General features: G+C 47.4%; 1 protein-coding gene across 1 annotated transcript in view; it reads left to right on the forward strand.

The window, feature by feature from the left end:
• OGFOD2 (2-oxoglutarate and iron dependent oxygenase domain containing 2) overlaps positions 1–25,593 on the forward strand; it is a 170,120-nt gene that overhangs the window by 104,291 nt on the left and 40,236 nt on the right. The window contains exons 4-5 of the mRNA XM_078667581.1: positions 13,925–14,024; positions 14,154–14,278. Of these exons, the coding sequence (XP_078523707.1) occupies positions 13,925–14,024; positions 14,154–14,278 (225 nt within the window). The remainder of the gene's footprint in view (positions 1–13,924; positions 14,025–14,153; positions 14,279–25,593) is intronic.

Genomic DNA, 25,593 nt, shown 5'->3' on the forward strand with positions numbered 1-25,593 from the left:
TTTTGGTGCCGGGTTTCGTCGTCGATTTCAATGGAGATCTTCAAAGAAGTGCTGTAGGCGACCAGAGGAAAAGTGTATGGATGGATCCAAGGGTGGATCGAAGATCTGAAGAACCTGAAAGCAGAGGAGACAGAGTCTGGGCCACTTGCCAGTGACCAGGGCGGCGATAGAAAGATTCCACCAGATGTCAGGTGATTTCAGGTGAAAAGGTGAAGTTTGTCTCTACAGCCACGAGGACCAGGAGGCGTCGACGACGACCAGAAGCTGGATTCAAGCTGTCCCACGAAGGATCTAGTTGACTGGATGGGACCTAACAAGCCTTGGCAAACGCAACCCACGCAGGATGTTGAGATTGGCTTCGGTGCAGACCAGCAAGGTCTGTGGAACTTCTCCTTTGCAAGGAAGTTGGAGCAAGCCTGGAGCAACCAGGAAAGCAAGTTAAAACAAAGGATTGTCTTCTTGGGGGCTCACTAGCCAACGGACTAGAAACCGCAAAGACGTGTTGAGCGGAAATGCACAAAGCGGGCCCACGGGCCACTCGTGGAGTGTGGGGCTTAGTGCTTTGTGTGCAAAAGGTGCTCGGGTCTGGGGCTTCAAGAATAGAATAGAGAATAGAATAAAATTTATATAGTGCAAAAAAAGTCGAGTTGGATTAGTGACACTAAACCCAAAAAGGGTATCAAGGCGCTGGAACCTGAGAAATGACAAGAGCAGAAATAATCATAGCCAGTTCATAGAGTTAGAGGAGATTAACAGAGCCAAATTCCCTAGGAACTAACACGAAGAGGGAAACAACCACGTTTTCAACAATTTGTGAAAGATGGACAGTGAAGGTTGGGTGGCCAGTTCAGGCGGGAGCGAGTTCCAGAGCCTAGGAACAAGCCAAGAAAAGGCTCTACCGCCCCACCTCGCTTTGCTAATTCTCGGCACCTGCAGCATATTCCTTGAGGCACATCGAAGAGATCGGTTTGGGGTATAGGTCTTCAACAGGCCCTTAACCCCTTCTGGACCTGATCCAAAAAAAACACCGTGAGCAAGACACAGAACTTTAAATGGAATTCTTGCCTGGACCGGCAACCAATTCAGTTCTTTTCTTGCTGCCGTCGCTGATGAACGTCTCGGGAGATTCAAGACTAATCGCGCGGCAGCATTTTGGATAACCTGGAGTTTATATATCTCCTTCTGGTTAATCCCACAGTAGAGGGCGTTACAATAATCAATCCTGGATAGCACCAGGGCGACCATCGATTGTTTGCGCGCCTCGGGAGATAAGAACGGGGCTATCTTCCTCAGAGTACGGATAATAGAGCAGCAGGTGCTAACCGTTCTATTTACCTGTCGGTCAAAAGATAAGGTGGAATCAATAATGACGCCCAAATTCTTTACGAATTTTGCCGGCCGAGAGCATTCGCCCAGAGCTGTGGGCCACCATTCCTCGTTCCACAGATCCTGGTTCTTACCTATTACCAACACCTCCGTTTTCTCACCATTAAGCTTAAGATAGTTTCTTACCATCCAGGAAGCGACCCTCTCCATACAGGCCTTGAATTTTGCCGCACCGTCTTTCCCTGACTGATTTGCCGAGACAATAATCTGTGTGTCATCAGCGTACGATAACACCTGATAGCCAAAGTCCCTTATAATTTTGGCTAAGGGGGTCACATAGACGTTGAACAACACTGGACTTAGCGCTGAGCCCTGTGGAACTCCACATTGTACTGCCATAGTGGGGGACATAAACTCACCCAGCTTCACTTTTTGTTTTCTCGAGTGCAAAAAGGAGGAGAGGAGTTTCAGAGCACTGCCTCCTACTCCTATCCCCCTTAACCTCTCCTCTAGGATAGAGGGGGACAGGGTATCAAAAGCTGCTGTTAAATCAAGCATAACCAACAGCGTGGTTTGGCCCTTATCCACCTCAGTTCTGATGCTATTTACTACCACCGTAAGGGCGGTTTCCGTACTAAGAGATGCACGGAAACCGTGCTGAGATGGATCCAGGCAGTTTTCCTTTTCCAGAAACGCTGTCAAATGTCGATTTAAGTGCACTTCCAGCATCAAGCACCCCAATGCACAACTTCGGGATACCTCGGGAAGTCAATGCAGGTAGCAAAATGCAGAATGTGCAGGAGTTCCGGTCCCACGTCTCTCGTGTCCTCCACGGGTCTCAGCTTTGCTGTGAGCGAAGGTCGGGGTCAGAGATGTCTGGAAGTCCGTGTTCTGTGTCGTAGATTCTTCAGGATCCGGCGGGAGTCTCGAAAATGCAGACCGGCAAAGATGCTGTTGGTGCCTGTTTGAATAGGGTGGTCACTCCTCAACCACAAGGGAGATTTCTTCCGTCTTCCAGTCGATATGGAATGTCGAAGGTCCGGGATATATGTTGCAGAGTTTTGTCCAGGGTAATCTAAAGTCCTAGGGACTGGTTTTTTTTGTTTGTTTTTTTGCAGAGTTTTATATAGCGCGAACTAGAACCGAACAGAATCGGGTATCAGAGAGCTTTACATAGCACCAGTTACGTTACATGAGGACACACCTATACTTATAGTAAGTTTAGGGGTTGGACTAACTCTGAGGTCCCTCCTATGTGTGGACCTGGGGTGGGGGTGGTCACACCCCTTCCCATTTGTCCAGTTTCGCGCCAGAGCTGGAGAGGGTGCCCCAGTAACCGGTTTGAACTGGGAAATGCATGGAGCACCTAGTGTGCCCCAGGCAGTGTCTGAAAAGCATTCACTGAATGCAACCATGCCAGCACCTCCCTGGACAGGAAACCTATTGTCCAGGCCTCCCCTGCCGGAGTTTCGTCCAGCAGCAGGACTGCAGACTCGTGTCTGTGGCAGCAGCATCCATTTTTGTGATGCTGGGGCTCTCTTTAACTTTAACCGGGTAAACCAGTAACTACATGTCTTCTCCCTCTAGAAGGGTGGAATGCTACCCCCGCCGCCAGAACTGCGGGGGGTTGTATTCCAAAGTGTTTGACACCTTACACGACATGTTTTGATAAAGCCAAACCAAAGTTAGTGTTAACCGTGAGGATTATAATGCACTTAAGAGTATATGGTATGGCTATATCATAGAACAGCTATAAGGAGATGGTTCCGAAAGCTGCAGGGGGTTCAGCTCATACTAGGGCACCCTCTCACATAAAACCAAGCACTCTGCCTCCAGGATTGTCAAGGCCTGCCATAGAAGTGACTTATAGGTGTATATGTGTCTATATGTATATATAGATATAGGTATAATATATCTAAGTAAGGGGTGATTACGCCACCTTACCAAGGCTGTGTGAACAGACCTGTGGCGTCAGTTTGGAAGGCAAACCAGGGGTGGCACAATACATGCTGCAGCCCCTGGTAGGCCTAGGGTGCACCTATGCCCTGGGTACCTATGGTACACTATACAGGGGCTCACAAGGGTGACCCAGTAACCAATCTGGTATGTAGCCACACTAAAGTCGAAAAACCAGAGAATCACAGCAAAAAGTGGGGGTAACCATAGGAAGAAGACCCTACTCTCCTACACTGCCTTAATCAACAGTATGGTATGGGGGGTTAGAAGTAACAGGGTTATCTTGGATGACTTAAATGGAAATTGCCTATCTTGGTCATTACACTTATTTTGGGGCCCAATGATAAAGCCATACCAAAGACTCCCCAAAAAGTCTTGTAGTCATGATGGCCAGAACTTAAAATTTCTGTTTTACTTACCTTTAAACTCAAGTGTTTTACAGCTATTAAACTCAAAGGTGCTGCAACTGGGTTTGATGACTGGTCATCAGGGTCCACAATGTTTTGAGTATACAGCATACCTTTGCTACAAAAGACTATTGGCTTCAATTAGACTTGCAGAGAGCATCATATAAGTGTTGAATAACACCACAGTATAAAGAGTGAGATATAGATCTACAGTGTCCCTGAGGAAGAGACTGTGTACAATCCAACAAATTTAATTAGATTCAACCCTGGGCTCCAGCCCATATGCCCACCATAGACTCTAGTCTGTCACACAAAATAAATTTTTCTTCAAAGCAGCAGAAACACTAAGGGGTCGATTCCGATTCTGGAAACCAATCCGTACGACGAATCGTATTCATAGCCGTTTCCGTACGAATCGTACAAATCTGTCCGAATCGCGTAGTACGATCCGTAGGAAAATAATACGTACGAATGTGTGCGAACCGTACGAAAAGCAAGGGAGAATCCATACGAAACAGACCCTCGCGGTGAACCGTTCGAATCGTAAACTTGCTGTACGACCCAACAAGTACGATCCGGACCGGGGAACGAGAATGCGATTCGTACGGAAAACGTCGTATGAGCAATTCATACGGAGAGCCACACACTCACATACGCACCGTACCCCGGTAATCATGGGGGTACGCACTGTACCCCGATGCTCTGTATCTCTACGCACCGTACCCCGATGCACCGTACACCTACGCACCGTATATCCATGCACCGTACCCCTGCGCACCGTACCCCTGCGCACCACACCCCTGCGCACCACACCCCTGCGTACCGTAACCCTACGCACCGTACCCCTGCAATCATGGTGGTATGCACCATACCCGGGGGGTCCGTTTCGCAAGCGGTTCGAGTCGAATTATGCTTTTACGGACGTTTTAAACTTCCATAGAAAAAGAGTCGTACGGAGTGTTGTCGTAACGAATCGTACTTACTGGTTCGTGAAAAGCTGCTTCAATCCGTTCGGACGTCGAGTACTGCGTGTTCCAAATGCGATTTGTATGTATGTTTAAGTCGCATGGTCTTTCGTACTAAGATCTGCTTGTGGTTCAGTTCGTACTTCATCGTAAGTACGGGGACATTGAAGGTGTACGATTCGTACGGGAAAAATGCTCCGTACGGCGATTCGTAGGGGATTTTACCGAATTGGAATCAACCCCAAAGTCTTATTTGGCAAGGATAACGTGCTCTCTAACACTTGACTTAATTTAGCAGGACAATAACCAGGCTGAAAGTTTGAAATGAATTAATGTGAAAGGATTGCCCAATTTTGCTATATACTTTGATAGCTTATTAATATTTTACTTTAGAGATGCTACTGGCGATATATCTCCCCTAAAGCCAGTTGGATTTAGCCCTGCTGCAATACATTCTCTATCTCTTGGGGTTACTAACTCAAATGAGTTAAATTAATGTAATGGATTGATGGCTGGTTGAGGGACTGGATCCATATATTGGCCCTTAGACATAGTATTCAGATCAGGTATCTTCTGCTGAAAGTAACTGCTACATTTATTGCATAAAACTTGACATTACATCTTGGAAGGAATGTTTGTAGTTTAGATGAGAGGTTAACTCTTTCTAAACTCCAAACATTTCTTGTGTGGAAAACCTGGCATCATTAATTTTGTTTCCATAACACCCAGATTTGATATTCATTGTCTTTTTTTTATATATGTGTATGATGTTGTGTTTTTTAACATTTTATTTAATTTTTTTGCAATCCAGGGTAATTACATATCAGAAGCATAGTCTTATTAACATACAGGCATTACAGGACAATACACAACTCTGCATCACAGGCCATGTTACAAAAGGACAGTTAGTTGACAACATATTATATCTGCAAGATAAATCGTCGTCCTTCATCGGACCATTGTTATAATTGTTGGAATCACTTTCAGATGTTGAAAGTCCCCCTACGTGACAGCTCTGTAAAGTGTCTGACATAAAAGTGGCAGGATTAACCTGTTCCCTCTCCCATTTGGCATAGGCTTAGAATGGTTGCTGATTCTATCAAATGTATACGGTCAGCTGCTCCATAGCATGGATGTGCCTTACCTTAGACCACCGAAGCGTAAGACTTGGTGAAGGCTGGTTCCTTCAAGTGTGGGCAATTGCAAAGCTAGGTTCTAATAGTAGAGGTGTTAGTAGTTTGCATCTAGGGGTGATATATGAGTACTCAGAATCTTCCCCAAACTCCCCCAGCAGCATTACTAGTAAATCCAGTGTCGGGTACACTGCGCAAATCAAGCAGATCTGCTGAAGAACCTCCACCCAGAATCACTTCACATGTACACATTGTCACCACATATGAAAGTACGACCCTTTATCCCCTGTTGATCCTCCAGCTGAGGTCAGGTGTTCCAAACATAGCATGTAGCCTTATTGCTGTAGAGTACCACATGGTGAGAATCTTACATATGTTAGCCTTATGTTGTAGGCAGACCGAAGTTTTGGCAGCCTGTGACCAAATCTGAGATCATGTGTCTTCGTCAACTGGTTTATCCAGGTCCTGTTCCCATTTTATTTTGTAGTTATATTGCTGTGCGTGTATGTGTGAGCGTGCTTAATGTAGCATAAAAGCAAGTGGTGCCTTTCTTCATGGAACCTTGGGCAAAGAGCTGCTCCAAGGGTGTTTTATCTCTGCTACCTTGAATTTTTACAGAGACAGTATTCACCTAGTGAAGCAGTTGATTTGATCTAAACTCATCTGCTCTAGTCAACTGGAAGAGCTGTTTTCAGGTTGGCCTGTCGATGGTGTCACCATTATGGCAGAGTTCACACAAAAAATGGGGCACCCTGCCCCTTCCCCAATTGCCATGCCCGGCTGAAACATTGGTTTTTAACAACGGGGCATAGTGGAGAGGGGTATGAGGTTGCTATGTGACTTTTGTTAATCTTGCTCCAATATTTCAAATGTGTGGTCTTGGCAAAGAGCGGCATCCCTGAGTGATAAAAGCGGTCTCTGGGTCTTATCCACATGATGTGGCGAGTGGGGGGGGGGTACACCTCTTCTCAAACATCGCCCAAGGTTTAGTGTAAGGGAGGCAGTGCCAGCCCAGGGCAAACTGCAATTATGAAGCGTGGTTGTGGTGGGCGAGGTTGGGGAGTCACAATCCTGCCTGTGTAGTTCTTTTATATAATGTATCCCTGGAGACCATTGCCCCACCATTGTTCCAGATAACATTTAATAACTGTTTTCGGCTGCAGTTCAGGGTCTTGTTGGAGACCCACAGTGGAAGGGTCTGTGCCACATTCAACAACCTGGGCAGAAAGTTCATTTTAGTGCTGTTTATTCAGCCTAAACAGTAAATATCCAATTTGCCTAATCAATAGAGATCTTTGAACAGAACCTCAAACACAGGGGGCACTTTGCATTCATAGAGGCTGCTAATGAAGCCTCTAAGGAATACACCGAGGTATTGTATGGACATGCCCGCCCACACCAGGTCCGACATGGAGAGTAATTGTTGGGAGCTATTTGTTGGGTCAGCCACTACCATGCCTTTAGATTTCATGTAGTTGATGCAACATCCAAAAACGGCTTCAAATTGCACCAGTTTATCCAAGAGATATGAGAGAGAAGTGTCAGGACACTTAATCTGCAAACAATGCCAATTTCTTCCATTCCCCCTCTACCCTGCGGCATCTCCTCCACTATGGCAGGGGAGCTGCGCCCCCTTCCCTCCCCAAAAACAGCAGGAAAGGAAAAAATAGTACACTTGTTTTATTTCTCCTTTCCTGTCGAGTCTTGTCGTCCATCAACGACTGTGGGAGATTGGTGTCAGAGGCAAAGCCCGTGCCTGGTTTGAGAGCTATCTGACAGGCCGATACACCTACATAAAGGTCGATACTCTGGAATCTAATAAGATCGCCCTTTCCGTGGGTGTCCCTCAGGGATCAATTCTAAGCCCCCTGCTTTTTAATCTCTATCTTACCCCTCTGGCCAACATAATAAAAACTTTTGGCTTTTCCACTGTCATATGCAGATGACACGCAGGTGTTGATCACCTGCAGTCTGGACTTTCTTGACACTCGTTCCAGATTTCAGAACTGTATGATCGCGATAAAGGACTGGATGAGTACCAACAAACTCCAACTGAATTGTAGTAAGACAGAGATTATGTTGTTTGGTAAGGCCAAGCAGATATGGACACAGGATTGGTGGCCACAAGATATGGGACTCTGCCCGGAGCCCAAAGAAGTGGTACGCGACCTGGGAATCATGATTGAACCCACTCTTTCTATGAAGTCTCACGTCAACTCGGTGTCCCGCACTTGCTACGGCATTCTGCGCCAATGTGCAAAATATTTAAATGGCTCCCCCTTGATTCTAGGAAACCCCTTAGCCAGGGTCTTATTTTTAGTTGTCTCGGCTATGGTAACGCTTTGTTCGCCTCTATAAATGAGGGCCTGTTTGCCAAGCTATAAACGGTGCAGAACACCGCAGCCCGTTTGGTGCTTGACTTGCCACCTAGGTCACCATCATTGCCCAGTCTCAGGGAACTACACTGGCTCCCTGTGCGCCAAAGAAGCCATTTTAAGATACTTAGTATCGTCCATAAACTTCTAAAGGGAATTGGCCCCTCTTATCTTGCTAAGAAACTCGTCTGGTATAACCCTTCCAGAGCTTTAAGATCTAGTTCTAAACGTCTCCTGGTCCAGCCTAGGGCCAGGACTGTGAGAAATGGTTGCCGGGCTTTCTCTTATATTGCCCCCCTACTCTGGAACAAGCTCCCCCCCCCCATCTGTCTTCCATTTCCAATCACTAGGCCTTTCGGAGGTGCTTGAAAACATGGCTCTTTCCTAACTAACTGTGTCACTGTTTTAACTCAGGGTTGTTGTCTCTTTCTGCTCAGCGCCTTGAGACCTTTCTGGTGAATCGTGCGCTTTATAAGAACTTTTGACTTTGACTTTGAGGGTGGGACAGGGGGTTGAGGTCACCAAGGGAAGTGGTAGTGCACTCCCCTCACTGCGCATGATGGGTTGGCCAGTTTTCTCAGGCCGGCAAAACCATCATGCACAGGGATCCTCTCTCCAACCCCAGCTGCATAGCTGGGGTTGGAGAGAGCAGGCGCAGACCCCCAGTCTGCCCTGGAGCACCAATCGAGGGCACTGTGGCCAATCCTGAAGCTGCTCTCATGTGAGAGCAGCTTTAGGATTGGCCGCAAGGCATTCTGGGAGCCTGTGCCTGAAGCAGAGGAGCGCGACGCGCTAGACTGAAGGTAAGCTTTAAAAAAACTATTATTATTTTTTATTTTGCCACCGTCCCTCACGACCCCTATGCTCTCCCACAACCCCCCCCCCCCCCCTCCTGCCCCGCCACCAGTCCCAAATACGGGCCGCTACTACATCTACCTCAATCCCTTGAATGTTAGGATTAGTTTTTAGGCGATGAATCAGGGATTCCATTGTTAAAGTGAATGTCAAAGGGGACAATGGGCACCCCTGTCGAGTTCCTTTACTTAGAGGGATCGAGGAGGAATAGGCATTCTTGACCTTAATTCATGCTACAAGGATGGTATAATTGCCCAACACATATGTTGTTATATGGGGGCCAATACCAGTTCTCGTAAATAAAGCTCACGGGTATTGCAAGTCCACTCTATCTAAGGCCTTTTCCGCGTCGAGCAAGAGAAGAATTGTCTTGTTTTTGGTCCACATCAGCAATATTAACTTCAAATGTCACCTTTTCCAGAGCCTGAATATTTTTGTCAAGGCCAGACTGACAACTCGACAGGAGAAGAGACCATATCTTGTTCGATAATGTGCGTTTTTTTACATGCAGGCTGGCCATCAGTTTATTTCGATGTACTCGAAGGTCTTTCATTAAACTGCAAATTGTCTTTTGAAATCATCTACCTACTTTCAGAAAGGTTATTGTTCACAGGCGATGGGATGTTTGCAAATATATTAGCCTATCGGTGAGCACTGGATACTACAACTTTCTGCCAGGATTTCTAAGTGCAAGCATGCTTTTCCAAGAAGACATTGTTTACTACGTTTGAAAATTGTTTGCTGTTTTTTATTTTTTAATAACCAAATGTTTGCATTACACAGCTGCATCCACATATAATTACAATCATGAAATAACATTCTACTTGGTCCAATCCAGGGGCACCAGCAATTCTCCAGTCACAAAGTAGCTTTACAAAAGCAGTTTGTGATATACACACATCATTTGCCCCATACCCTTTCATGTTTTTGCGGGCAACCCCGGGCCTTGTGTAGGGGTTGCTCCTAGCGCATACACCAGTCGACACCCCTCCGCCATGACTAACCGTCCGTAAATTTCACGGACTGCCCGTAATTTGGGCTTCTTGTCCGTTGTCTGTGAGGATTTCTTCCACTGACGCCTATTGTCCATAATTTCAGACATTGGAGCGAGCTGCACTACCCCCCTGCAAGCAGTCTGAGAGTTCTGTAACTCTCACCGCAGGGGCCAGCTCGCTCCTGCTGTGATCAGTGGCCTGCAGCAACCCCTACCCGACCTGGCACAGACTGCTATCGGCCCATTATTATTCTGTCATACTGAATGATAATGGGCCTCTGCGCAGAGACAACATTTGCTAAGCCTCCTCCTGTAGAGCCCAGGGCATGGCAAACTGCTTTTGCTTATGGGCTTCTGTCACCTCACCAGGGGCCAAGCAAAGTTTCTGCATTTGTGCTGTTATTATTTTCATGTTTACCCTGGCCCCCGAGCCCCCTCAGCTTTTACACATCACATCCACTTGGGATGATTGATCGGATCGGGTGTTTTTTTTCAATGGGTGAGAGGGGGCATGTAAGATCTGAGAAGTCTTCATCTTTGATCTTTTTCTTCATTTTTTTTTAATATGCAAATGCGGGTGTTCACTCGCGCACACAACAGATGCAGTGCAAGCTTCTCTCAACCTCATATAAATTTATTTTGACTTGTGCTTGTGTTGGTTGTCTATTTGCTTATGTAATATTGCGCGACCTCCTCTGAGGTGTCTGTAAAACGTACCTTTTGTTCCGAATTTTTGTCCTTAATTCTGACCCTTTGTTCGGAATTTTTACACTCACTGTCCTGAATTTGCACCCATTCCAGTTGGTCACCCTACCACCACGACGCCAGGGAGGGGGCCTCCGGGCACCTCCAGGGGCGGGCGATATCATTCTTCGCCACCAGAGACACCATGCCAATGGATCTCCTTTCAGCACAGGACTAATTGATTCTCTCAAATATTCCAAGAAATGCCTCTCGGAATAGTTTGCTGTTTTTAAATATTAGTCTACGTTGCTCATTTGGGGATATTATATGGCTCAACAAAGTTTGTGGAAAAGGGAGTTAGGTCTCAAGGACAAGGAATAAACGCCTTGATCCCCAAGCCTCTGAACTTGCCTCACCTTGATATTTGTCAGTGGGTGCCACCATCAATCTGTCTTGGTGCAATTTGGGCTTCTTAAGGAAATGCACATACTAATTAGACTACATAATATGCATTCTCTTGTCATTTAACACCCTATAGCTAGTTCCCAGAGCTAAAAGAAATGCTAGAACAGTAGAGTCAGACTAAAGTGCCTCTTACACTGTGTACCTGAGTTTGGACTTAAACCCCTAAAGAGGACTGCACATCTTCTTTGACTGTTGTGTACCGCCACCAGCCCCACTGACTCCTTTGCATTTCTCCCTTTCATCTGCCTTTCTCTTCCTTGATTATCAGGACACAATTTATTGGCTCCGTTAGAGAAGTGCAGTTTTGGATCATGTCCATTTTCAGGCTCCACACACATGAATTTCCTGGTGTTTTTTATAGCTCCATCAGGTTTCCTTTCTGCCACCTCAAATCACTTAGGCTGGAGATGGAAGGGGAAGAGTAGGGTGCTTAGAAGATGAAGTAAAAGTGTGCTGGCGTGAGAAGAGGGTAGGCAAGAAAGTTGGAAGTAAAGATGGGGAAACAGAAGAAGGGACATGGGACACCTTAGAATGCCATCCTACAAATTAGACAAACATACACATTCCCAATTATTTGTGTGAGGCATGTTTAAAACAGCAGAGGCCAGCCAAACTAGATAAGGAACCAGTCAGAGGACTAAAGTCTATTAGGGACAATAAATCCCATGTTGTATTTTCCCTCAGTAGCTAGCATCTGCCCTGTACACTAGTATGGAGAGTGTGTTCATCTTCCCAGACGCACACATTTAAGTCCCACAGACATACACACACAAGAAGATCCTAATCCTCTTTCTTTGTGGTCTCAGTAGAGAAAGGGGGTCGCCATCTCGAATGCTTTGCTAGAAAGACTCTTGGCTGTACCTTGTTTCCAGTCTATTCTATAACAGATCTGTCAGCACCAAAAGAAAACCTTATTCGCAATATATGTCAACCCCCTACCTGTGTGTTAAACGCATGTAATGTAAGGCAGGTTATTGTGGCCGTTCAGTGCCTATTTTGTAAGTTGAGGATTTGTGAAAAAATAGAGCTCATCCATTTTAACCACTTTGAGAAGGAAATGAGCTGTGAAATTGTTGATGACACATGGCACATATTTTCATCATAAATTATTGTACATGTTTTAACATAGACATCCTGGACCATGAATTACTTGTTAAAAATAATAGAACACATTGTGATCTCCTTTCTGTATAACTACCTCCTCACCTCTATGCTCACCCCGAGGCCTTGCTACATGTACATGTGGGAGGGTGTCTTACAACGGACATTCATGATAGAGAGTGGGCGGGGCTCTGGTCAGATATCACAAAATTCAATCATTCCATAGAATTAAGGGAGGCCCACCTAAAAACAAAGGTTCGACTGGTACCTCTTCCCTACCAAGATCAAAAAGCTATTTCCTGACTAGTCTGATGTGTTGGAGGGGTTGCGGACTATTAGGCGATTTTCAACATATCTGGTGGGACTGCCCAGTGATACGACCCTTCTGGGAGGAAATCCTCACACAAATTAAAGATATGCTGGGGTACCCTATTCCGACCTCCATGGCAAACACCCTCCTCGGCCTCCGCGAACCCTCCCTAAAGCACCAAACTAAAGCACATGAGGCCATTATTTGCACCTGCATTGGCGCTGCAAAAGTAGCCATAGCGGCTGCATGGAAGAAAAAGGAAGCTCCCGCCATCTCGTTATGGCTTTCCAGACTCTGGAAACTTCTGTGCCTTGAAAGGATGGCTGATATATGCAGGGATGATTATAAGAACTTCGTTTATAGATGGAGCCCGCTAGTAGCTTTCCTTACAAAGGGATTACCATCAGCCGTTTGCCCTGCATCAGTCAGAGCTATGCACCTGTTTCAATTTTAACCTATTTGAAACTCCCATGATTTGTAACCTAGCTGCACTTGGGTAGCCTCCACCAGTATTGGATTGGGGGGAAGTTAGCGGGGCGGGGGTTTGTTCCTCATGTTTTCTGGGAGTCTTGTTGCGATTTGCTCCCGATAAAGGACACCTTCCCAGTTGAAGGGACTAGGTTACCATTATCGCAAAAGTAAGACAGACGAATATTATGTTTTGCTGCACTACAGACTTACTCCCCGTCCTTGTTCTTGGAGAAACTGTGCTTACTCCTTTAGGATATCTGGGATATGACGGGGGTACTCACCTAATTGATGTATGTTTCTTTTTGGTCTTTATAATCTGTCCAGTCGTCTGAGTCTATCTGGATGTACAATATGCCAGTTTACTTTGTGATCAGTAATAAAATGCTAATAAACATATCTTTGACAAAAAAAACAATAGAATAACCTAATATTGTGCTAATTTACTGTATATGTGATAAAAAAATTGAAACTGACACTCTTTTTGCTTTTGTGATAACCTATGACAAATTGTCTCCATTTTGTCCAACCCACTGTATTTCTTTTGCTCCATTAAAAGTCTTATCCTTAATAATTTTGCACATCTTTTTTATGTTATCCCTCAACAATACGTAAAAAGGGATTCTTGACTAATCACTGCCTCTCCTGCATTTTAAGGTTTCTAGTGCACATCATCAAATACTGTGTGATGTTTAGCTCTTTGGAACTAGGGAATTTATATAACATTGAGGCCAGGTGAGCTTCAGGTGTAAACACGGTGATTATTGAAAAAAAGATAACAATTTTTATTTTACTTAGAGCTAGAAGAGACTGCCATACTATGTCCTAAATAGTTTTTTCCACCCCCTTTCCTCTTCTCACATGTACTCTCTTTATCGTTACAAGGATTCATTTTTGGCGCCTAAGTTTTTGGAGATCGTAAGATTCTGTAAATCCCAAGATGCTGGTCTTGATGGCCTGCTGAGTCGAATACAGTCCATTTCAGGTAATGCAGAAGATTGAGTTGTGGCAGTGATTGCATAATACCCATATGAGCATCAACTATCTGTTTATACAAACCAACAGAACTTCCTAATGTAATCTTAGATGATTTCCTCATTTCTTATGTTTATAGACAAGAGGATTTATCGGTTTCCAGTGTTCACTCAGGAATTTTGCAGCCAATTCATTGAAGAGATGGAAAATTTTGAAAAATCTGAGCTACCTAAGGGCAGGCCAAATTCCATGAACAACTATGGGGTGAGAAAAAAACGCAAATTATTTTCTTCAGTGTATGCATTTTAAGACACACATTGTTCATCATGTGATGTTGTTGCATAAACTCAGTCTTTGATTCAGCACTACAAGCTTTGTTTTCACATCCACGGGTGACATGAGTGAGCTTATTTCAATACACCAACACTTGAATGTGAAAGACAGGTTTGTGTAGCCCCACAGAACCCCATCCAATACATAGTCAAAGAGGTGTCAATGCTTTTGGGTTACTAAAAGTCCTTAAACAGGGATCCAAGGATGCCGTGGTGATTGGAAACAAACGTATTTTGTTCTTATCAATACCACACACACAAACTGCACTAAGAAAAAGAACCTTTAACTAAAAAGTGTTTATTTCAACAGACTCACCCTGTAGCTTAGCACATCTAAAACAACCACAACAAATATAATTAAATAGCACAAATGAATGTTGCGAACAACAAGAATAAACTGAACATTTCTACCATAGTTAAAATGTTGTCTAAAATCTAACTCCCTTAAACCTACTTCTATGTGCTACAATAGGAGAGTATGGAGTAGTATACCTTGCGTCTAGAATTTCTTAAGGAGAATCAGAACACTACATATCTGTTTACAGCGAGAAGCATTCATTATCAGTAGTTGGGGAAACTCATGTTGCATCAGCGCCTCTCCTCCCGGATGTGGACTTAATATTAACTTTCAGTAGAAAGTGCGATACTGCAGCATCTCTCGCAGTCAAGATCTTCTCTGGCAGTATCTTGCATGATAATCTGGGGCGAACACTCAAGTGTCAGGCCTTTTATACCATATCTTATGTAAGATGGGAATTTCTCATTTGACATTAGGAATGTCTGGCATAAGCTATGCGCATTAAGATGCTAGTGTAAGACGCATTCTTGTGAACAAATAAGGTAAAAATATGACAATTCAGACTACACGATTTTGGCTATTGTTCTTGTTTGACCTTGAAATCTAGAGAGCAAGGAACTTGTTCCAGACTGTTGTTACATCGGGCATCTTTTCAATGTCATTGTCTGAGTGACTTCACACTTTCACGGGTACTTGGAAAGATAAGGACAGATGACATATCACCTGAGTTGAGGCACACATATTGATGACTCTGCAAAAATGAAGAGATATTAAGTCTCGGCCTACTCAAAATTGAGTCAGACCTTATTGACTTCCCATCAGTGTAACTTCCATACAACTTTATTGATATAAGCAGGGTCTGATTAAATAAAGAGTATTCTTTTATGTAAAAATTACCATGAAAATAAATCGTTTCCTCTTCCTGTTCACTCTGCCTCTCTGGGCCTATTATTTAAATATTAAGAAGCCACTAGAAAGTGAAAGGTACCCCCATATTTGCCAGGGAACACAGTGTGTTAGTTGCCATGTTCGCCACTCAGGTAGCCATCCTCCAATTGGACTGCTGACATGATGAAGGGAGGATGCCCTTGATGATGATAGGTGTTGTCTGAACTCCAGCCTCTGGGTATGCTGTTACCTTAAAGAGCACCTCCTGTCCGAAGATAACTCATCCCTGGTAATTTAAACCACATAAGAGGAAATGAGCTATAAAAAGAGGACAAAGGGCAATAGGGGCATCGTGGTATGTTCTGAGAGAGGCTTGTTGTGCGTGTAGTACAAATTGAATCATCTCGAGGCATGTTGCTTCAGAAGGGAACATGAGCTTAGGATGCCACAATAAGTTACAGGAGTTACAAGTGAGGCGTAATTTATAAGACAATGTGAAACATGTTTTACAGTACCTGCAATTTGGCTTAAGTACAGGTTATCTTCCTTCAATAAAAGGAGCATTTACAAATCTGCTTAGGAGTTCAGGCTGATTGTGTTGACTTCAGACGGCTACCAAGCGCTATGTCTGTTTCTCTCTCCACCATTGAAATACATTTTGCTGTATGAATGACAGATAGGAATTATGTGACACAGCTGTGGACACTTAAAATTTCCCAAACACAGGGGCCTTCACAAAAACTGTAACATTTTCGAGTCTGTGAATTGTGCTCTCCAGGATGCTAAGTCAGTGGTTAGGACCTCTTTTTCTAGAAGCTGCATGAGAAAGGGAGACGGTGGTCTCTGGACTGACCCAGGCTCTGTCGATTTTGTGTCAAGCAGGGCTTTGGAGGCTATGTAATTCACCCACGTGGCCTTTACGGGAAGTAATGATCAAGATCAGAACTAGCATCAATAAGTATACAACAATTATTCAAATAAATATAAAGAAACAAGAAAATCTGCGAGGACAGTGTGCAACACAACAATAACCAAAATACCCGGCTCATAAATTCACATATGACATTACAGATTACATCACAAGTAATCACATGACATATCACTAGAAGGCTTGCATTGCCAGTGACATCACTAAAGCAATCACAGTTTCACTTTAAGCTTTTTTTTTTTTTTTAGTTCATTGCGATGAAGATGTTCTACCCAATACTTTGCACCTCGACAAATCAGACAAACATCGTAATATATTAGCGGTCTAAATCTACACTGGCAGGAGAAAGTGGGGGACTCCAAACCACAGATGTTTTTGCTGTTGCCCAGGAGGAGGGGCTGCGTAACGCGCTTATAAGCCCGAACGTTTTCCCACGGCGCGGGACTCCAAAATCTACCACAGCGGGAGAAAGTGGGGGACTTCAAGCCCCAGAAGTCTTTGCTGTTGCCCAGGAGGAAGGCCTACCTAACGCGCTTATAAACGCCAACGTCTTCCCGTGGCGCGGGCTGCGTCCGGGCCACAGGCGGGCCCGTCATTGCCAGGAAGAGGCAGGGCCAACCCTCTTGGATTTTGACTTTAGCAAATCTTGGACAAACTGATCCCAAGCTAACAATCTGTGAGTTGCTGTAAGCTTTTCTTGTACTTTACTTGGCTGTGTTGCCCGTTTATACTGTTTATGCCTTGCTCATCCAGTGACTCTTGAGGAACTTAACCTCCGTGCCTCTTCAGCTGGGTGCTGCTATCATTCGAAATTATTCTGAGTGTTTGCACTTAGATTTTGTTACCAGCCCAACTGCTCTTGGCTACTGGTGGTGGGGAAGGACTTGTGGCCTGTTGGTTCCCCGGCGCAATAGTGAGTGTTGGTTACGTAGAGTGGCAATGTGGTTACAAGAAACTGCGGCGACCATGTCCTCAACCAAAGTAACATTTTATTTTATTTGCTAAATTTGCATCCTATCATAAGTATGGATAAAAGGAAGTCAGTGAGAGTGGAGAGGCTCGGCCTAAAAACAACAAAGCTAAACAGGCTCACAAGTCTGCAGGAAGTAACTGCGTCCTGGACCGGATTGATGATCTTTTAGTTGATTGTGAAGATATACTTGTTCTCTCAACTTCGCTGGATTTGGCCGAACCTATCGCCCTTCCAATTAACCCAAATTGAGATTGCAAAAAAGTAGTCCTCAAATGTTTAATAAACCCATCACTCGTAGTATAAATAAATCCTCCATTAGTTATGTACCAATGTCCCCCATTGTAGATGTAACTGAATCTGGATTGCTCATACCCTCATCTACTGTTTAAGTTCCAGGTTCTACAGATACAGATCCTATTCTAACTAATCAGTTCTCACCACTTCTGAATCAAGATTCTACTCAATCAGGAGGAATGGGGCTGGGTGGGTGGCTTCTCTTTCATACTCGTTCTGGGGCTGTTTAACCACGGAGTTTATGGAGTTCAAACTCTTCGCCTCATACAAATATTACCTGGAGGCTATCACAATCCCCCAGGATAGGAAGCTGTATATGCAATTTAGATTTGGCTTAACTTCCTGTGAATTCTCTTACACCTTCCTGGCATTTGCCATCAACCGTTTCACAATTTTGCCCATTCTGTCCTCGTGTTGTTGAGTCGATTGGTCAAATTTTTTGCCTGGCCACTGTACCAACGCTGAGAGCCAAATGGTTAGCTCCTGTTTGTAAATGCTTCGGTATTCGGTGTCACCTTGAGGATCTGCGCATCATTCCTTGGCATTATGTGGGCAATTCAAAGTTTTATGCTGAAATTGTAACATTAACGTTTTTGACAAGTAAGAATTCTTTTTTAATGTATTTTTTATGGTGTTTTAAATCCTTATTAAACCCATGTGTAAATGTGAAAGTCGTGATTTTAATTGGTTTAGCCTTTTAGCGCTATGCCAATTACTAAGCTTTTATGGCGGGCCTTGTCGTTTACTATTTCTTTGTGATTGGCCCTCGTTGAACCTTGTTTTAGTGCTCTGTGCCATTTGTAGCTTTTAAATCATTATTAAGCAATCACGTAATATTTTTAACTGATCACGTTGTATTCTTTGCATGTATTTAATAGTTTTGTATCTATGAATTATATGCATTTGCACTTTTATGGTCACACAACAGAAATAAAGTTTATGAAGATGATTAGGGGTCGGAGTGCTGTTATTGACATGGAGAAGGCTGTTCATTTTCTAGTCTGATCATTCATTAATTCAACTGCTTTGGGCTAATGTGCCAAAAATATATGTTGGCAAATTTGATCTTTCCTAATATTAGATTGAGGTTAACAGAAAGCTTTCTGAATAGTTTGGATTGAGACAAACAAGACTGGGTTGCCCCCTTTAACCATTTAGTTTTGCCTTTCTTGTGGGTCCTTCTGTTCAAAACTTAAAAACAGTGCACAACATAGACATTCTCTGCTTGACTCGGAAACCTGGTTTCCCCATGCTGTCCTTTTTGAAAGGTTCCAATGTCTTTTACATATTTCTAGAATTAAAGATACTAACTGAAAGCAACACTGCTGCTTTAAATTTCTCAATAGATTGGATCTTGGTCGTAACCCTTGAGGTCCTTTTTCCCCACAAATGAGTTGTTGATAGAATCAAGTATTAGGGAGGCAATAAAACCCTGTTATATGGGTGATCTTTTCCACTCAAAGATGCCAGAACTGCTATCCCTTTTGGTGGTCTTAAGGCATATAATCAACTTATCTGAAAGAGACACGTTAGTGATAGATTCCTTACCTTAGAATATCCCCAGGCGTCAGACTGGATCCGGAATTTTTTTGCATAGCAGTACCCTTGCGCGTCGGTAGGTGTTGTCTGCGGCTCTGCGTCCGTCGTCGGCATCGTGGGCGCCGTGATGACGTCGTCGGAGTACTTAGACACCGCCTCCGCGTGCTGACGGTAGTTCTTCTTTTTTCCGCGCCAGCAGCGCAGATCCGGAAAAAGTGGTACCTTAGTCTTTTTGACTAAACTTTTTTGATCTCTTTTGATCATTCTTTTTCGAGTCTTCGACTCCGAACGGTGCCGGTAGGGATGCCAAGTTTTAAGCCCTGTGAGGATTGCGACCGACTGATGTCGGTCACCGACCCTCACCGTCGGTATCTCCACTGTCTCGGCGTCGACCACGACGACAAGACCTGTTCCGACTGCCGGGCCCTGAGTTCGAAAGTTAGGCCGGAGCGGTCCCACAAGCGGCTCGAACTCCGGCAGTCGGCCCCGTGCCAGGAACAGTCCCGGTCCGGACGGAGGTTGAGGGACCGGTCGCGGGAGAGGAGCCATCGGAGCTCCAGGAGTCGTCATCACTCCTCAGTGTCGAAGTCGTCAGGTAAGCACAAGAAGTCGAAGAGACATCATCGCTCTTCTGACTCCCCCCGACGCTCGCGCGACGTGGCCGGGGGTTCAGGTGGCACCGCCCATGCGGCTCCGTCGGAGTCGCAGGCGTCGCATCCGGCCCATACCCTCCAGTCCCTGGGCTGCGCGCGACGCCGGAGGAGATCGAGCGGTTCCTCATGGCCATGAGGTCCCTCACTCCCCCGACGGGCTCCGCGACGCCTTCGGGCCTAGCGGACCCGTCTGGGGGCCGTAGCGGGTCGAGGGCTTCGGCCCCGACGCCGCCGGGTGCTTCCGGCCGTTCCGGATCCGGGTCGTCGCAGGTGGACTTGACGACCTCCCCGGCGCTGGTCCCTCAGGTGTCACCCCCGGCGCCGTCTTCGGGCGGCGCCGCCCCCGATGCCTCCCTCGACCCGGTTCCGGTGCCAGAACGGCGCCGCTTTCGACGCCGTTCGGAGAGTTCACTTTCAATGTACCGGCCCCATCATTTGTTAACCCTGAGTACCAGGTGATGGGTGATGAGGAGTATTTGGAGGGGTTTTGGGACCTTCTGACACGTGAATGTCAGTCCCAGGAGGACTAGACAGGTGGACTTGGGGATGCCAGTGGTCTGGACACCTCGCCGGACACTGGCTTTGTCTCACCTCCTACCGTGGCTACGGAGGAGGGTGCAACCTACAGTGTGGTATTGACGAGGGCGGCCAAGGCCTTGGGCCTTGAGCTCCCCGTCGCGGCCGTGAGGACTAACCTCCTCACTGAGGTCCTTAGACCGCAGTCATGCTCTACCGAGCCTCTGCTGCCGTTTAATGAGGCCTTAACCGACGTTCTTTTGGGCACTTGGTCCAGGCCCGCTACAGGTTCGCCTGTAGACAGGAACGTGGCCAGACGCCACCGCCCGGCCCCGGGCGACCCTTGTTTCCTGTCCACCCACCCCACCCCTGAGAGCCTGGTGATCCAGGCCTCCAATTCCCAAACCGCATTCCCGTCGGCCACGCCTGACAGGAAATCCAAGAGGTATGAGCAATACGGCAAAAAGGTATTCTCCTCCCTGAGTCTGGGACTGCGGTCTTCCAACACCGCATGCCTCTTGGGCCGCTACACCCACTCTCTGTGGGATACGGTCGCGGACGTGCTGCCAGAATGCCCGTTGGAGGTACTGGCTAAACTCGGCCAAGCCCTTGTGGAAGGCCGAGATGCGGCACGTTATTCTATCCGGTGTGGACTGGATACCACAGACTCTCTGGGCAGAGCGATGGCAACGACGGTGACGATTCGTCGCCACGCCTGGTTGAGATCCACCAACTTCTCGGATGATGTCCAGAACACACTCATGGACATGCCGTTTGATGGCCGTCGCCTTTTTGGCGACAAGGCAGACCATGCGCTTGAGCGCTTTAAGGACTCCAGGGCTACGGCCAAGTCCTTGGGCCTCTCGGCCCCGCGCCAGCAATCGGCTGCCCTTCGTGGCCACAGAAGGGGTGTACCCACACGTGCTGCCAGCCACGCTCCGCAAGGTAATACCCAACGCGGTGGAGGCCAAGGAAACCGCCTTGGCGGCGGTCGGGGACAACAGCGAGGTCAGTCCACACCTTCCCCCGCAGCATCCGCTACAAAACCCTCCTAGTCCGTGCTTTCAGGCTCATGTGACGCCAGTGGGGGGCAGGGTTTGCCATCGCCTCCTCCACTGGCGCACTGTCACGTCGGACAGGTGGGTGCTGCAAATCGTCCGAAGGGGCTACTCCCTCACCTTCGAGGCGACCCCTCCAGCCACCGCAGAACCACCGCGTTTCGGGCGATCGTTTGCGGCTTCTGCAGGAGGAAGTTACGGCCCTCTTGGCCAAGGGGGCCATCGAGCGCGTTCCTGGGCCAGAAGTAGGGTGTGGTTGCTACTCCCACTACTTTCTGGTACCCAAGAAGGGCAAAGGGGGCCTACGCCCTATCTTGGACCTAAGGGACGTCAACGGCTTCCTCCGTAAGGAGAAGTTCAAGATGCTGACACTGGCTCAGGTCTTAGCTGCCCTGGACCCAGGAGACTGGATGGTAGCGTTGGACTTGCAGGACGCTTATTTCCACATCCCCGTCCTGCCGGCCCACCGGCGCTACCTGCGGTTCACGGTTGGCCACGAGCACTTTCAGTTTACCGTGCTCTCCTTCGGCCTTACCAGCGCCCCACGGGTGTTCACAAAGGTGATGGCGGTGGTCGCAGCTCATCTGCGCAGGTTAGGGGTTTCAGTCTTCCCCTACCTCGACGACTGGTTGTTGAAGGCGGGCTCGCCCCAGACAGTCGTCAACCACCTCCAGACAACGGCAGACCTCCTGCACCAGCTGGGGTTCTCCATCAATGTGCCGAATGTGCCCCTCTTGGAAGCTCCTCTTCATTGGAGCGGTTCTCGACTCGGCGCGGTTTCGGGTTTATCCTCCCGAACAGCGGGTCCGGGATTCAGGCTATGATTCCTATCTTTCAGCCTTTAACCCGGGTCTCGGGCAGGTTGACGCTGCGGCTTCTGGGGCTGATGGCCTCCTGCATCCTTCTGGTGCATCACGAAAGGTGGCGGATGCAGGCTCTGCAGTGGGACCTGAAGTTTCAGTGGGCCCAGCATCAGGGCAACCTGTCTGACCACGTCCTGATCTTGGAGGGCATTGCGAGACAACTGCAGTGGTGGCTCACGGACTGCGATTGGGTCAGCGGCAGATCCCTCTCCCATCCCCAACCGGAGCACGTAGTTGTGACAGATGCGTCCCTCCAGGGCTGGGGAGGCCACATGGGAGAGGCGGAGATCAGCGGCCTCTGGTCTCCGGCGGAGTCCCGGCTCCATATCAACTTTTTGGAGCCGAGGGCGATTCGTCTAGCACTGAAGGCATTCCTCCCCTCTGTTTGGGGGAGTGTAGTGCAGGTGTTCACGGCCAACACCACCGCCATGTGGTTCTGCAACAAACAGGGAGGGGTGGGGTCGTGGACCCTTTGCCAGGAGGCTCTGCGCCTCTGGCAGTGGCTGGAACGCCAGGGCGTGACCCTGGTGGCTCAACACCTGGCAGGTTCTCTGAACACCAGGGCGGACGAGCTCAGCCGTCGGTGCATGATGGATCACGAATGGCGTCTGAACTCGGGCGTGGCGCAAGGCCTCTTTCAGCAGTGGGGAGAGCCTTGGTTAGATCTATTCGCCACCGAAGAGAACGCGCAATGTCATCAGTTCTGCGCGTTGGAATTTCCAAGGCAGCACTCGCTCGGAGACGCTTTTCGTCGCGAGTGGAGTTGCGGTCTATTGTACGCCTTTCCGCCTATACCACTTCTGCCCAGAGTGCTGAAGAAGATCAAGCGCGACCGGGCCCAAGTCATCCTTGTGGCTCCGGACTGGGCACGAAGGTACTGGTATCCAGAGCTACTCAGTATGTCAGTCGATCCCCCGGTTCGTCTGCCTCTTCAGGAGGACCTTCTGTCGCAGCAGCAGGGGACGGTCCTCCACCCGAACCTGTCCAGTCTCCACTTCCATGCTTGGAGATTGAGCGGCGACAGTTGAGGCCATTTGACTTGCCTCCTGAAGTCTGTAATGTCATTCTGGCAGCCAGGCGTCTCTCCACAAAGTCGTTATACACAGATTTGTGGCATGGTGCACAGCAAAGACTGTGGATCCTCTTGCTGTCCCTCTCTCTGAGGTTCTTCTCTTCCTCCTTTCTCTTGCCCAGCAGGGCTCTGCTCTGGGCACTATCAAGGGCTACCTTTCTGCCCTTTCAGCCTTTCTGAGGCTGCCTGATCAACCTTCTTTGTTCAAGTCCCCTATTGTAAATCGTTTTCTGAAGAGTATCACACACACGTTCCCTCCTGTTCCGTTTGTGATGCCTCAGTGGGACTTGAACTTTGTTCTTACATTTCTGATGTACGCTCCCTTTGAGCCTCTTCACAACTGTCCTCTCTGTCTTCTCACTTTGAAGACTGCTTTCCTGGTTGCCATCACCTTTCCCAGAGAGTGAGTGAGCTCCAGGCCCTTTCATGTACTCCTCCTTCCCTTTCTGTCCATCCGGACAAGGTTGTGTTGTGTACTAATCCATCTTTGAGCTTGAGCCAGAGGGTGGTGATGAGGAATGAGAGGGGCAGCTGGACCCTGTATCTGACCAGCTTGAAGAAACGAACTGGCAAATGGACCTGAATGATGCCAGTGGTCTAGACACTTCCTTGCTTTCTTCCCCTACCATGCCTACGGAGGAGGGAGCTTCCTATGCTGTGGTGGTGAGAAGGGCAACCGAGGTCTATGGCCTTGAGCTCCCTTCGGTGGCAGTCAGGAGTAACCTCCTGACAGAGGGGTTTAAGCCTGCGGCTACCAGTTCTGAACCCATCTTGCCGTTGCTAATGAAGCCCTTACTGATGTCTTTCTAGGTACTTGGTCCTAGCCCAGCACACAATCGCCTGCTGCCACTGCCCTGCTCCTGGCGACCCAGCGTTCCTGACGCAACACCCCTCCCTTGAGAGCTTGGTGGTCCAGGCCTCATCTTCCAACTGCGCATTCCCTTCTGCTACCCCAGATAGGGAATCCAAGAAGCTGGACCATCTTGGGAAGAGGATGTTTTCTTCCTCTAGCTTGGTATTGCGGTCGGTGAATACAGCTTGCCTCTTGGGCCGATACTCCCATACCATCTGGGATATGGTTGCGCAGGTGCTGCCTCAGTGCCTGGAGGATGCCCGGGCTTTTCTCTCCCAGGCAACTGTGGATATGAGAGACGCAGCCAAATTCACAATATACAACCACTGGATTAGCATGTGGAGTCCCGCTCCTTGACATCTATCAGGTGGCAACGTGGGCATTCCAGCAAACATTTACCAGGCCCACTGCCTGGACAGACAAGACTGGATGGATGGACACTTTGCCTGTTCGGTCCTCCAGGACTTTCTCGTGTGATCCTGATTCACACACTCTCCTCCTCCGGGGTTGGTATTGCTGGGGTATCTATTCAAAAGATAAGGAATCTACAGCTAATAGTCACTATCAGATGAACAAGTTACTTACCTTCGGTAGCGATGTATCATATATTAGTTGTAGATTCCTTACCACCGCACCCATCCTCCCCGCTCTGCGAATTGATTTCTAGGGATAGGTACTCCCCAACAGGGCCCTAGTTTTGACGCACCAGTGGTCCGTGTCATACATGGCTTTGCCCTTCTGCCATGGTAAGTCATGTTAAGAACCACGCAGAGCCTAGCGCTGGGCCTCCAGTTGCTTTCGGGACCGCTCCCGCAAAGCCTTCGGGTTCATGGCCCAGCACTCGGAGCATGACTTTGGGTCGTGGTTGCGCTCCTGACACCAAAGATACATGAGATGCGGATCTGTCATGGACATCGCCCAATGACAGGAGCCACAGGGCTTGAAGCCGACCCGACGTTGGGACATTCTCGATGCACCAGGAGTCTAAGACAAAAGGAAAAAGTTAACAAAAGTAAAAAAAGACTAGCCAAAAAATGGCTAAGGAGTAAGCTCTATCTGGTTCTGCCCTAAGCTGGCTCAGAAAAAGAAAAAACTGACGTCTGCCCGCATGGGCAGTGTCTATATAGGCCCCACAATTTCATCCCGGCGCCTACGACGCCGACAATGAACGCTGAGCAGACGGACACCACCCAACGACACCCAGGAGTACTGCTGAAAAAGATCTCGGATCAGGACTGACGCCTGGTGAAATTCAAAAGGTAAGGAATCTACAACTAATATGTGTCTCTACCAGGTACATCGATTCCGTAGG

This window comes from Lissotriton helveticus, chromosome 11, assembly GCF_964261635.1.
Source record: "Lissotriton helveticus chromosome 11, aLisHel1.1, whole genome shotgun sequence".
Classification (NCBI taxonomy): domain Eukaryota; kingdom Metazoa; phylum Chordata; class Amphibia; order Caudata; family Salamandridae; genus Lissotriton; species Lissotriton helveticus.